General features: G+C 34.3%; 4 protein-coding genes across 6 annotated transcripts; 3 read left to right on the forward strand and 1 right to left on the reverse strand.

Moving 5' to 3' along the window:
* The first annotated feature begins 9 nt into the window (after positions 1 to 9).
* On the forward strand, positions 10 to 3084 carry LOC8286453 (protein ELF4-LIKE 1). 2 transcript variants are annotated; one of them, XM_048377331.1, is made up of 3 exons: positions 10 to 587; positions 932 to 970; positions 2086 to 3084. In XM_048377331.1, the coding sequence occupies exons 1-3, from the start codon at positions 300 to 302 to the stop codon at positions 2122 to 2124; spliced, it is 366 nt and encodes a 121-aa protein (XP_048233288.1). In that variant the 5' UTR covers positions 10 to 299; the 3' UTR covers positions 2125 to 3084. The 2 variants fall into 2 exon arrangements, with proteins under 2 accessions (XP_048233288.1, XP_002525644.1); XM_002525598.4 differs by having other exon boundaries at positions 16 to 663.
* A 1412-nt stretch (positions 3085 to 4496) lies between these two features.
* Positions 4497 to 6012, forward strand: LOC8286454 (epidermis-specific secreted glycoprotein EP1). The gene has a single exon (XM_002525599.4). It carries the CDS (start codon positions 4555 to 4557, stop codon positions 5833 to 5835), a length of 1281 nt encoding a protein of 426 aa, XP_002525645.3. The 5' UTR covers positions 4497 to 4554; the 3' UTR covers positions 5836 to 6012.
* Positions 6013 to 9297: 3285 nt separating this feature from the next.
* Positions 9298 to 10843, forward strand: LOC8286455 (epidermis-specific secreted glycoprotein EP1). The gene has a single exon (XM_002525600.4). The coding sequence runs from the start codon at positions 9356 to 9358 to the stop codon at positions 10637 to 10639; it is 1284 nt and encodes a 427-aa protein (XP_002525646.1). The 5' UTR covers positions 9298 to 9355; the 3' UTR covers positions 10640 to 10843.
* A 285-nt stretch (positions 10844 to 11128) lies between these two features.
* LOC8286456 (peptidyl-prolyl cis-trans isomerase CYP19-4) lies at positions 11129 to 13192 on the reverse strand. Of its 2 annotated transcripts, XM_002525601.4 has the most exons (7): positions 13032 to 13191; positions 12775 to 12853; positions 12378 to 12425; positions 12255 to 12278; positions 11740 to 11922; positions 11548 to 11623; positions 11129 to 11442 (listed from the first exon to the last, which is right to left on the reverse strand). In XM_002525601.4, exons 1-7 carry the CDS (start codon positions 13095 to 13097, stop codon positions 11304 to 11306), a joined length of 615 nt encoding a protein of 204 aa, XP_002525647.1. In that variant the 5' UTR covers positions 13098 to 13191; the 3' UTR covers positions 11129 to 11303. The 2 variants fall into 2 exon arrangements, with proteins under 2 accessions (XP_002525647.1, XP_048234559.1); XM_048378602.1 differs by lacking the exons at positions 12255 to 12278; positions 12378 to 12425 and having other exon boundaries at positions 13032 to 13192.
* Between the last annotated feature and the right edge of the window lie 167 nt (positions 13193 to 13359).

Here is a 13359-nt window from a genome sequence, read left to right on the forward strand (position 1 = left end):
CCGGCCAATGAAAAGTGTCCAAACCTGCATATGAGTGGGTAGTGAGATTGGTCGAATGACAGCCCATCACCTCAGACCGCCATGGGGAGTCGGTTGGTCTGCGACCCGCAGCTCCACTCCATTTCTCTCTCTATCACCACAAGATATAAAATTCCTAAAGCCAACGCCATTTTTCAGCGTCAAAACAGAATAGAAAACAGAGGGACTATTAAAAAGAAGAAAAATATCAGACCACTAACCAAAGACTTGGATTATGAATGAGAAGGCGTGAGTGATCGTGTCTGGTGGAGGAGTCGATCATGACGGAGGATACCACCACCACCACCACCAGTTCTTGTGCTACAGCGCTCAACTCTGTCTCTAAAATGAATACGAAGAAGAGAGATGGTTATGAGAATGAAGATGAGGAAGAGTGTGACGTGGAGGTGTGGGATACGCTGAGCAGGAGTTTCAGGCAGGTACAGGCCGTACTTGATCAGAATCGAGACCTGATTAACCAAGTGAACGAGAATCACCAGTCGAAGGTTCCGGATAATCTCACTAAGAATATATCCTTGATTCGCGAGATCAACGGAAATATATCTAAGGTTATCTCTATTTACTCTGACTTATCTCTCCGTTTCTCAAATATTGTGCATCAACGGCGCCGCACCAAAATTTGAAGTAATCTCGACCACTTTTTTATTTTAAGTTTTATTTGTCTTAATTACTAGTCATCTAAAATAATAGTAATAAGCACTATATGTGATGGTTTCAAATTAGAAATCGAGGTGTTTGTTGCAGTGAATTAATCGGTCTTTTGTTATAGTGTGTTGTAACGAGTTAATGAGTCTTTTGTTATAGTGTGTGGTGAAGGTGATTGACGGTGGAGATAGTAGAACTAATGGTGAAATATGCTTAATATGGTGTTTATTGTTATTTGTTTTGTAAGGACAATTTCTTGGTTGTGGGACTGCTTACAACTATTAAGGTATTTATGTTATATTTGGTCTTGTCTTTAGTTTTCTGTTACTTTATTTCTTTGTTTGTTCATTTATCATGTTATATGCTGGTGCTTTCATTTTGGGAATATGATGTTTACTTGCAAATATTTCAACATAAGTTTCACATATAGGTCTATATTGTTAGTGTATGTTTTTAATGCCATCGACAGAGGGAATGAATTATATATATGACTCGAAAGTTATGCAGTATTTCTCATTTCTTTATCCATTGCTTTTATATATGTATATATTATATATACATGAACTGGAATTAGGAGAACCATCAAATATTTTAACTTTTGTATTTGTGTAGTCTGTTGAATCTGGTCTTCACTTTAGGTTAGTGTCTGAATTGAAGGGATTATTATCTTTTTTACCAAATGAAGTACTAGAGTATGTGCCATTATCTGACCTTTTTGTATTGGTGACATGTTTTTTTTTTTTTTTTGCATGTTTTAATAAACTTAGATTATTATTATAAAACTTGGAAGCAGTCATTTAGAGGTCATTGTGATAGAGTGAAGATAACAGTGCAAGATGTATTCTCTTTTTCTGAGAAAAATCATGGATGAAATGATTCTAGTTAACTCAATCATTTCTTAGTTCAAAGTTCTATTGATCAAATATAATCCACTGTCTTTTTTTTCTTCCTAAGAAAATTTAATGCACAAACTGATTCTTGTAAACCCAATTAATTCTTAGTTCAAAGTTTTGTCAATATCAAATATGATTCATTTTAACAGATAGAAACATGTTAATTTGATCACAGCCTTTAAACTTTATCATTATACTAGAATGCCATGAAGGTTGTTGTACTAAAAGAAGTATAGGAAAAACTCCTCTATTTCATGCTACTCTATACATTCTTTTCCTCTGACATGTTTAATTATTTAATAATATTGCCCTTGGTCTTGATTCCTGATCATACCCGTGCATTCTCTTTATTTGGCAAGTTGACAAAGGCCACATGATGACTCGGTTGGTGCTCATTGTTTGATAATGAAACACATGCGATATAACATATTTCTAGGTGCAAGAAGTTGTAGTATCATTAGGAATAGGGAATTTACTTGCTATCTGTTGCTGTTTGTGTTGAGCTCAGCTGGGAAAGCAGGGAAAGATAATGGTGAAAGCTAATTAGTCCTTCAAGGCAGTAGTATCTGGGGAAGAATGGAGTATGGAAACTAATTGTCATAACACATCTATATGAGAAGAAAAGAAGGTTAATGGTTAGATTAGTCATTCTGATGGTTGTGTTTGTGCTGGAGATTGAGTTAATGTGATGGAAATGGCGGTAAAGGGTGGTAAACCTCCTGGCTGTCTCTGCATCCCTACCTCATTTATCAACGAGGGGTCATTTGGGGGCCTTAGTTGGTGGTCCGAGCTATTTCCCTCTTTAGCATGGCAAGAATATTTCTCAACTTGAAGATTGGTCCTGATTTTTGGAGGGTCTGTTCTATCAACTTAAAGAACACCTTGGCAATGGGTAGATATTTAGGGCAGCTGAGAGCTGAGATCTTATCCTTCAAAAAAATATCTAGTTATTTTATCTTTTGTAATAGTAAATCCTCATGAAATCAAATATGAAGTACTTGAGGGTAAAAATTTGCAGGAAGGATGATATCATTTAACGGGCAACATAGGCAAATGATATCATCCCCTTTTATGTTTTCAGTATCAGCATAATTTGTGAAGTGAATTTAGTTTATAAAATGATAGGATTAAATAGAAAGACGTGAAGAACCTGTCTCAATTCTAATCTCATGTTTTTCCGAGGTATTTTGGACATGGAAGCCCTCATTTTCTTATTTATAGAAAATGTAAAAGAAAATGAAGGAACTTGTGGAAAAAGGAAAGGTGGTAACAACCCTTTTAGGAGATACTGCTGATAACTGCAGAGTATCTGATTCTATACGGACGTTCTCAAGGGACATTGAAATTGCCTCCCCGTAATGGGCAGCCTGGGAGAATTTAGGACTGCAGTAGATTTCTGCTGTTTTGTTGAATGGAAGTGATTTAGGAATAAGCCTCAAAATTTGATCTTGCTTTAAATTTTCATTGCCGAAACATTTGAGAATAACAAAACTCAATTTCAAATCAACTGTTTTATTATTATTTCTAATGCTCCTGGGTTTCCTTTTTTTGGGCAATTATTGTATTTTGACTTGATGTTAAAAAGAAAAGAAGAAAAAAAAAAGAGAAGAGTTTGCACAGAAGAGTGTCGCTAGAGATTAACCAAAGAGAAAAGAATAGAGAGAAAGAGTGGCTTTTGGCTTGTTATCAGTCTGCACTTGCAGCCAGAGCACTGTGCTTCATCTACAACTGGGACTCATTCATTCTTTCACCATCACTCTTTGCATAACCACCCAACAACACCGTACATTGTTTTCATGCCTTCTACTTTGCTGGGTTTCTTATTTATCTTTATTTTAAAATTCTTCAAATTAAATCAGAAATCAGGAAATACTTGAAGACACTAATAAAACTGTTTAAACAATGGGACTTATTTCTAATATAATCAAACATTCCATCACAACCAAATTGGTTCTTAATTGTATATTATTTCTAAATTTGAAATTACTTAAATTAGACATCAAAATCATAATAAAAAAATTGCTTTTACCATCTTTTTTTTCTTTTTATTTTTAATCATTTCATGGGAGTCACTGCCATATCTATAAGCTTTCTTTTTCTATTTTTATATTTCTTTCTTTTTTGGTAAAAGCTATCCATTTTTTTCCAAATTTTCAAAGTCGTCAATGTGGAACGTCCTCACTGTTTGACCAAATCTGTCGACAATCTTTCTAGTTTCTAGTTGAGCTTTTCATTCTGTTTATTTAATTCTATGGCAACTAATAAATAATTCCTAATGTTTTATTATTATTATTATTTGGGTTCATTTTATCTTTTAAATGATATTAGTGACAGATGCAATTGGCAACTAATAAATAATGATCTTATCCACTACTTATCCTTTTTTTGGCAAGTTGGCTAAGTGCATCAGTACATTAAAAGTCATTGGATCAAAATGAGCCTCCTTCTTTTCAACTAAAACTATCAACCAATATATTCAAATATATGCTCAACAGCTAATATACTCAATCATTACATCAAAAGTTTTGAATGCAGTTGCTCAAACTTCAAACCTTAATTAAATTATAATACATTATTACCATTTTATTTATATGTTTTTTTAGTAACAGCATTAATGCAATTCAAAATTATTTACATATGGAACTTACGTTTATTTAGCATCATGCAATTCAAAATTGAAATTATTTTAAATAGATTCAGTATATTACGAATTACAATGTGACATATAATTTTATTTATTAATTATAATATTTTCATTTGTTGATATATAATACTAACTAATAAAAATGTAATAATTAATAATAAAATCATATATCACACTGTAATTACGAACACGAGTATGCCTGACAATTTCTCAGAAATACTATAATTTTTCTAAAATGCCCCTTCATTATTTGCTATAAAAGGAGCCCTGTCTTCGTTTAGTTATTCGCCAAAACCAAAAACCAATTCATTGAGCAGCCTGCAACCACCAAATATGTTTATGTTTTCCCCTCCTATCCATCACTCCTTCCTCTCTCTTTGCTTGATCTTTTCCATCTTCTCCTTCATTGCTCAAGCTTCTGTTCCTCCCTCTGCAACTTTCAAATACATCAATGAAGGAGAATTTGGCGAGTACATTGTAGAGTATGATGCGAATTACCGTGTCCTGGACCCCTTTGCACAGCCATTCCAACTTTGCTTTTACAATACTACTCCTAATGCCTTTACTCTTGCTCTCCGTATGGGTACTGTGAGGTCTACATCACGCATGCGCTGGGTTTGGGAAGCCAACCGTGGCAACCCAGTTCGCGAAAATGCCACCCTCACTTTTGGAACTGATGGAAATCTTGTCTTGGCCGATGCCGATGGCCGGATTGCTTGGCAAACCAACACCGCCAATAAAGGTGTAGTTGGTTTCAAGTTACTCTCAAATGGCAACATGGTCCTTCATGATTCAAAGGGCAAGTTCATTTGGCAAAGTTTTGATTATCCAACTGATACCCTTCTAGTAGGTCAGTCTCTTAAGCTTGGGGCTGCAACCAAGCTTGTGAGCCGAGCTAGTGCAAAGCAAAACGTGAATGGTCCATATAGTTTGGTGATGGAGGAGAACACTCTTGCTATGTATTATAAGAGCCCGAATACCCCAAAACCATTGCTTTACTTTTCATTTTCCGATTTGTTTTCTGTAGCGAATGGTCGTTTGGACCATATAACATTTGAGTCAGGCTTAACGCTAGCATTTGAAGGGGGCAGTCTTACTTTGAGAAGGCCGAAATATAACACCACATTATCCTACCTTCGATTGGAGATAGATGGGAACTTCAGAATCCACACCTACGAAGATAATGCAGATATTAGTGCTTGGGAAGTGACCTACACTCTTTTCTCAAGAGACTCATGGGAAACCGAATGCCAATTGCCTGAAAGGTGTGGAAACTTTGGTCTCTGCGAGAGCGATCAATGTGTAGCTTGTCCATCGCCAAAAGGATTGTTGGGTTGGAGTAACAATTGCCAACCAGCAAAAGTATCTTCATGCGGGGTGAAAGATTTTGTCTACTATAAACTCGAAGGTGCTGACCATTTCAGTTCCAAGTACACTGTCGGAGAAGGACCCATGAAGCAGGGTGCTTGTAGCGACAAATGTACCAAGGATTGCAAGTGTTTGGGATATTTCTACCACACGCAGTCATCCAGGTGTTGGGTTGCCTATGATCTCATGACACTCACAAAAGTTGCCAACTCCACTCATTTGGCCTATATAAAATTACCAAAATAAGAAATTAGATAACTAGAGTTTGGGTTTTTTTTTTCTTATTAAACTCTTCATATATCAGCAATAATAAAGAGAGTGTATGTATTACAGAAAGAGGGGTAATTTAGTAATTACTCTCTGCTTCTTTCTGGTTTCACCAAGTATGTTATTCTTAAGCAATAAATTAGACTTCGTTTTCAATGGTTTTTGATGGATTTACTATTGGAGAAATATGATCTCTTGTCTTTAGTTCTTCATTACATTACTCAAGACAACAAATAAGTACATGCAGAAATCGCTCTCAAGAGAGTTGTCCACTTCATTAGATTTTCTACTAAAAAGTCTAAAGAAATCAAATTGATTTGATTTCTAAAATTATATGACGTGTCTTTTTTAGGACTCACAAGTGCACGAACCGTTCTTATAGTAAAAGTAAGTTCACCACGAGATCGATCTCTCAAAGAACTATGAGAGACCACTTATTATAAAGACTAATTATCAACACAAAACAATAAAAGTAATCAAATTGTTTACTCTTGTCTTTAGTTCTTCATTACATTACTCAAGACAACAAATAAGTACATGCAGAAATCGCTCTCAAGAGAATTGTCCAATTCATTAGATTTTCTACTAAAAAGTCTAAAGAAATCAAATTGATTTGATTTCTAAAATTATATGACGTGTCTTTTTTAGGACTCACAAGTGCACGAACCGTTCTTATAGTAAAAGTAAGTTCACCACGAGATCGATCTCTCAAAGAACTATGAGAGACTACTTATTATAAAGACTAATTATCAACACAAAACAATAAAAGTAAATCTAAACACTCTAAATAAGTATTTTGAGAGAATAATATTTATAAAATAAAGTAATTAAACAATAAATAAATATGCAATGCAAATGTAAATGCTTATAATCTAAAACTATATGCTAAAAAGAGTATTTAGTCTAGCCATTTATTTAGTAATCTCCTTATTTTACTTTAAGCCTAGATCTAATGAATGAGATGTGATGTGTCTTTTTCCCTAAATCACTCAAGCTAATAATGCAACCTAAATTTCTTATACCAACATAAATTAAAATAAAAATAATATTTTTAATACTTTTAATCTAAAAATTTTCATAATAATTACTATTGCTAAATAATATGATGGTTAACTAACAATAATAATTGAAATTAATAAAGATATAAAGATTAAGAAATCATTCATTAAATAAATAAATAACAAGATTCATATAAAAATAAAAATGATAAACTAAACACTTATAAATACTAGTTTAACATATTTAATCCAATGATCATGGTATTAAATAGAAAGACAAAAAGAATAAGAAATTAAAAACTTCCTCTATATCAAGAATTTCTTCAAGTAGGAAGAAGATTGGTCATCACTCTCCACTTCTTGAAAAACTTTTTAGATCTTAAAAGAACCATAAAAACTAAAACTAAATGTTTATGAAGAACTGTAGAGAATTATGAAGATAATAATGACGGACAAGTATAGAGAGCAGATAGGAGAAAACTCTCCCTCCCTTAATTAGGTTTTTATAGATATATATATATATATATATATATATATAGAAGTGTCATTCTCTAAATAAATCTCACTAGAGATGTGTACCTAATATAATTCTATCTAATAGATAATACTTTAAGTATCTTAATCTTCACTAAATACTATCTCATAAATAACTCTTAATACAAATCCTAATAATTATACAAAATGACTAAAATATCATTTGGATCTTGTAATTAGCAGTTCATACATCTTAATCTTAGGTCTTGACACGAACATGTTCCGTTTTAGCTCCATATTTTCTTCTTTTTACTAATATTTTTGAAAATAGACAATTAAACTTAAGTGAGATAAAATCATACATTTTTATAATTTTATATATAAAAATATATCATTAAAACTCTAAAATATCCTTAAATTCAATACCTCTTCCACTCCGATGCATGAAGAATAACCAATTTTATGACGAATATCCTCTTAATATTATTATTGTTAAATTAATATTAAGCTTGTTTAACTAGAAAAATAGCAGTAATTATTATTTTCTAAAAACACCTCATATATCTTCAGGGGCACACACTTTAATTTCTCCATATGAGTTGCCTTCCCCACAAAGCCATCTGCACAAAAATAGAAATTATGAATAACAAATACCATGTCTGCATGCACTAATTTTTTTTTTTTTTTTTATTTCTCTTGGGTCAGAACCCATTTATATTATTGTTCAAAGTTCAAAGTCGTCAAAAGAGACTATATTATTGTAGTATTGGACATAAGTAGAAGCCACCCACAATTCTGTGGCACCAATAATGGGTTCTATGTATGCAGCCAGCTGCTCATGGAATAGAGTCCCATACTCGTTTTTAAAAGACTTATTCTTATTACTTAATTCTCTCAATTTGTACCATCTTATCCATTTGAAGAAATTACAGTTTAAGTTACACTAATACACCTTAATTATAATATAAATTTGGTGGTTATGTTAATTACATGTTACTAACACAGACCAACCATTTGAATTCAAAATCTATATCTGCCTTTTCTATTAAATCGGCAATATTTGATGTAATTTACTTCTTTCTTTCTGAATGCAAGCCAACTGAGACGTAATCAAATATGAGCTATAATGTGAGTTAGATTGAAGATGTTCTTTAAATATAATAAACATTATCGATAGTTCTCATCTTGTGGTGGACTTCTTTTTCTATAATTGCCTAATAAATTGGCTTAATTAACTTCATCTTTTATATACTTTAAGCACTCTTTAATTATAAACCTGTTTTCTTTTTTCCTTATACCACTTAAAGATGCTTTATACGTAATTATTACAATCCTTCCAGGTTTTCTGCTGTGCGTGGAGGAATATACTTTATGTATTCCTTTTTTTATTAAAGAAAATATTTCATTTGCCTAAGATATAATTTAATTGCATCAAAAGAAAAAACTGGGTCCCTTCATTGATTAACTCTTGGAGCCAACCAAAAGGCAAGAAAACATATTACTCTGTTTTCTGCCAAATTACAGAGTCTTGGAGGATTATACCCAATTGATTAACATTGCAGATTTGCAAAACTTGTCATTTGATCTCTTCCTTTTTTTTCTTTTTCTGTCTAATTAATTGATGTATCAGTTTAGGATTTCCACAAACCTGTTGGTCACACGAGTTAAAATTCTTAATGATGTAAATTAGAAGCTTAAATCGGCATCTAAAATTTGATAATTTAAATTATAAATCTGCCTGTAACATGAGAATTTGCATTAAGCGTGTGTCCGTTCTTCCATCCTTAGTTTCTTTCTTTATTATTATCACCTGTATTCTTGGTCTTTGTTTATAATAAAATGCTCATTCTTTTAATTTTATTTACACATTTTTTAAGCAACCCACGTTTCGATGACTCATGCAGAATGATGCAATTAAAGTGAATCTGATGACTTGGTTATAAAACCCCAATACACATCTGCGTCTGCTATAAAAGGGAACGTTGCCTAAACTCAAGTAACTCAACACTCGGCAAAATCAACCAAAAATGTCTTCCCTTCCATTGCTCTCTCTCTCCTTAATCTTTTCAATCTTCTCCTTCATTGCTCATGCTTCTGTTCCTCCCTCTGCAACTTTCAAATACGTCAACGAAGGAGAATTCGGTGAGTACATTGTAGAGTATGATGCGAATTACCGTGTCCTGGACCCTTTTGCTCAGCCCTTCCAACTCTGCTTTTACAACACCACTCCTAATGCCTTCACTCTTGCTCTTCGTATGGGCACCGTGAGGTCTGAATCGCTGATGCGTTGGGTTTGGGAAGCCAATCGTGGCAACCCAGTCCGCGAAAATGCCACCCTTACATTTGGTACTGATGGGAATCTTGTCTTGGCCGATGCGGACGGCCGGATTGCTTGGCAGACTAACACTGCCAATAAAGGTGTAGTTGGTTTCAAGTTACTCTCAAATGGTAACATGGTTCTTCATGACTCAAAGGGCAAGTTTATTTGGCAAAGTTTTGATCATCCAACTGATACCCTTTTAGTAGGTCAGTCTCTAAAGCTTGGGGCTGCAACCAAGCTGGTGAGCCGGGCTAGTGAAAAGCAAAACGTGAATGGTCCATATAGTTTGGTGCTGGAGGAGCACACTCTTGCTATGTACTATAAAAGTCCATATTCCCCAAACCCATTTCTCTACTTCTCATTTTCTGAATTATTTAGTGTAACGGATGGTCCTTTGGAGAGTGTAAAATTTGAGTCAGACTTCACACTGACATTTCAAGGCGTAAAGTCTGCCTCCGCTGGCAGTCTTACTCTTAAAAGGCCAAAGTATAATACCACATTATCTTATCTTCGGTTGGAAATAGATGGTAACCTTAGAATCTACACTTATGAAGATAATGCAGATTATAGTGCCTGGGAAAACACCTACACTCTCTTTGACAGAGATTCATGGGAAACTGAGTGTCAATTGCCTGAAAGGTGTGGGAACTTCGGTCTTTGCGAAGACAACCAGTGTGTAGCTTGTCCATCACCAAAAGGATTGTTGGGCTGGAGTAAGGATTGCAAGCTACCCAAGGTATCTTCATGTGGAGTGAAAGATTTTATCTACTATAAACATGAAGGAGTTGATCATTTCATGAGCAAATACAACAAAGGAAATGGACCCATGAAGCACGACACATGCAGGAACAAATGCACCTATGACTGCAAGTGTTTAGGCTATTTTTACAACATGGAGTCGCTTAGGTGCTGGATTGCTTATGATCTCAAGACCCTAACAAAAGTTGCCAACTCCACCCATTTGGCCTATATAAAGGCAGCAAATAAGTAAATCTTAAGTCACTGTCAAGGTTTTTTTCTTTTTCTTTTTCTTTTTTTCCCCTCCTTTTCTGTGTTCAGAACTGCTCAGAGTTTCCTTCTTATGCCATCTCAATGTGTTTGCATCAGTTCAATCCTCTCAATTTGAAATGTAAGTGCACTCCTTTGCTGTTTTCATTAGTCCCTCAATTTGAAATGTAATCATATTTATTTGGAAGTGTATGCATTCCCTAGTCAACTAGAGAAAAAATAAAAAGCTATACAACATAATATCGATATTAAAATAATAAATTTGTAAATGGAAGAAATAAATAAAATTAGTTAAAATAGAATTTGCACCTGTAATCTTGTATAGTTGCGCTTAATCATCTATATGCAAGTGCAATTTTACATGTTCATATATGCCCTACTTAATATTGTTTATTAGAAATCAATAATACAGTAGTGGTCCATGGATGCAGTTTGGGGCTTCACTTAAGGAAAAATATAAGAAAAGCTGAAGTTTCTAACAAGTAGGATCTGTTTTGCTAAATGTGATGTGCGCACAATAGCATTAGCTAAAGAGCCATTTTAGTGAAAAGACCTCAGTACATCACCTCAGGTTAATATGTGTTCGCAGAGGAAGGGAAAATGGAAATTTAAACAATTACATTACAAGAAAAGCAAAAAAGAGCAGATTACAGAGGGAGTTCACCACTGTCTGCAATTGTAACCTTGCTCTTCGGTGTGCCACTCTGCCTGCCTTCAGCTTCAATCTTATAAACTACATCCATTCCAGAAAGTACCTTTCCGAATACGACATGCCTGCCATCCAACCTGTATATAATTGGACATTTAGTTAGGCAACAACTTAAAAATGAAAAGGGTATTGAATGAAGCACCATCTTGCATCAATTATCATGAACATGAATTTGTAATTACCAGCTAGTTGTCACTGTTGTGATGAAAAATTGTGAACCATTTGTGTCTGGACCGGCATTTGCCATTGATAAAAACCCTGTCAACAGACAATTAGAACTTTATTCAGCCGACAGTTTGGAACCTCACTATCTCAATATTTAATGTTTTCAGGAGACCCCCTGGTCTCATAAAGTAAGAAGATGCCAATTTTACCTGGTCCAGTATGCTTCAGCTTGAAATTCTCATCAGCAAACTTCTCTCCATAAATTGATTCTCCACCTCTTCCGTCACCAAGTGTAAAGTCACCACCTTGGATCATAAAGCTGGGTATAATCCTGTGGAATGCGCTCCCCTTATAATGAAGTGGTTTTCCACTCTTTCCAACTCCTTTTTCCCCTGAAATAGAGAATAGTGTCGTGATATTAAACAAGCTTTAGAAAATTATTGGCAATGGGACCTGGAGAGAGTATAAAGGAGTCATTCTATGAGAAGTTGAACACATTTTATGCATATTGCCTTTGATTTCTTCAAACAATATAACCACATAAAGCCTCACTCTAGTTGCTCTCTCAATTTCATTATAAGAACATTACAGCTTACTGGATGCATTTTCTAATCACATATTCCTGAAAATGCAATTACTTAGAGCACAAAGGCAATCTGATATAGACGTGAACTAAATACTCATGTGTAATCGTAAGTAAAAGGTACTGGGTCTCGCAGCTTACCGGTGCAGAGTGCACGGAAATTCTCTGCAAACAGAAAAAGAAATGACATATTATTCTCATTACAAACATAATAAATCAAGTAGCAAAACAACATGTCTTATCCACCACATATATTATTCATACCTGCTGTTTTAGGAACAGCCTTCCCAAAAAGACCCATGACAACACGACCTGAATAACAATAGCTTCGACAACAAATCAGTAAAATGAAAAAATCTGAGATGGCCTCAAGTCTCTATAAATGAACACAGAATTTAGATTAAGAGGAAAAAATTGAAGCAGATTTGAAAAACCCTATGTGATAACTGGATTACTCTGAAATAACAGAGAGATCAACTTATTTCTTAAAAGCATAACCAGTGGGGAGTGGAAAAGGAACATCCACGTCCAAGAAAGCAAATGTTTTTAACAAAAAACAGCAAAGGTAATTTCTCACCGATAATAAAATCAGAACATAATGAGAGTAAAATTGAAAAAAGCTGATGGGGCAAATAACATAAGAATTAAGAAACGCACATACCAGCAGGTTTTCCAGCAATCTCAACATCAAAGTAAACTTTATGGGTTATCTCTTTTAAATCTTCCTTTGGGTTCTTGGCCTATGAGTGAAAAAACAAGAAAAAGAGATTGCAGAAGTATAAACAAGCTGAAATCAATTATTCAATCTCAAAAATAAAAGACTGAAGCTGATAGATCAGGCTCAGTATTCAATATGTAACTAAGAAGTTAGATCTGCGAATGGATCAAATAGTAAGAAGAAGAATTCAACTGAAATACCTGGATCAGAGTTAGGGTTCCAAAGAGGACAAGCAAAGAAAGAGTAAGCAACCTGGAGCTCGCCATTTTCGCAGTCACTTCTGTTGGGCTTTGGGTATCGAGTGAGAGTGATGAGACTATATAGCGGGATTAGTATCCAATGAGAATGTGACACGTTGATAATTGTGATATTTTAGCTCAACCTCATTGGTCTGATAAACGTGGAATGGAGGTGCCTGACTGAAGCCTGCAATTGCTCAGAGTGACTAACTGGGCCATTCTTTGGGCTTCCTCATTTGGTTAAAGTATAATAACACAATCAGTTTCTTTGTTTAAAACTTCATAAATA

This window comes from Ricinus communis, chromosome 1, assembly GCF_019578655.1.
Source record: "Ricinus communis isolate WT05 ecotype wild-type chromosome 1, ASM1957865v1, whole genome shotgun sequence".
Classification (NCBI taxonomy): Eukaryota; Viridiplantae; Streptophyta; class Magnoliopsida; order Malpighiales; family Euphorbiaceae; genus Ricinus; species Ricinus communis.

What these genes read in the sequence shown, in the direction of transcription:
- LOC8286455 (XM_002525600.4), top strand. Translation starts at nt 9,356, where the DNA reads ATGTCTTCCCTTCCATTGCTCTCTCTCTCCTTAATCTTTTCAATCTTC.
- LOC8286456 (XM_002525601.4), bottom strand. Translation starts at nt 13,097, where the DNA reads ATGGCGAGCTCCAGGTTGCTTACTCTTTCTTTGCTTGTCCTCTTTGGA. An exon ending in GATTGCTGGAAAACCTGCTG is followed by an intron (nt 12,426 to 12,774) that starts GTATGTGCGTTT and finishes ATTGTTATTCAG; the next exon opens with GTCGTGTTGTCATGGGTCTT. An exon ending in TTTCCGTGCACTCTGCACCG is followed by an intron (nt 11,923 to 12,254) that starts GTAAGCTGCGAG and finishes TCTCTATTTCAG; the next exon opens with GGGAAAAAGGAGTTGGAAAG.
- LOC8286454 (XM_002525599.4), top strand. Translation starts at nt 4,555, where the DNA reads ATGTTTATGTTTTCCCCTCCTATCCATCACTCCTTCCTCTCTCTTTGC.
- LOC8286453 (XM_048377331.1), top strand. Translation starts at nt 300, where the DNA reads ATGACGGAGGATACCACCACCACCACCACCAGTTCTTGTGCTACAGCG. An exon ending in TCAACGGAAATATATCTAAG is followed by an intron (nt 588 to 931) that starts GTTATCTCTATT and finishes TTGTTTTGTAAG; the next exon opens with GACAATTTCTTGGTTGTGGG. An exon ending in GACTGCTTACAACTATTAAG is followed by an intron (nt 971 to 2,085) that starts GTATTTATGTTA and finishes TGTTGAGCTCAG; the next exon opens with CTGGGAAAGCAGGGAAAGAT.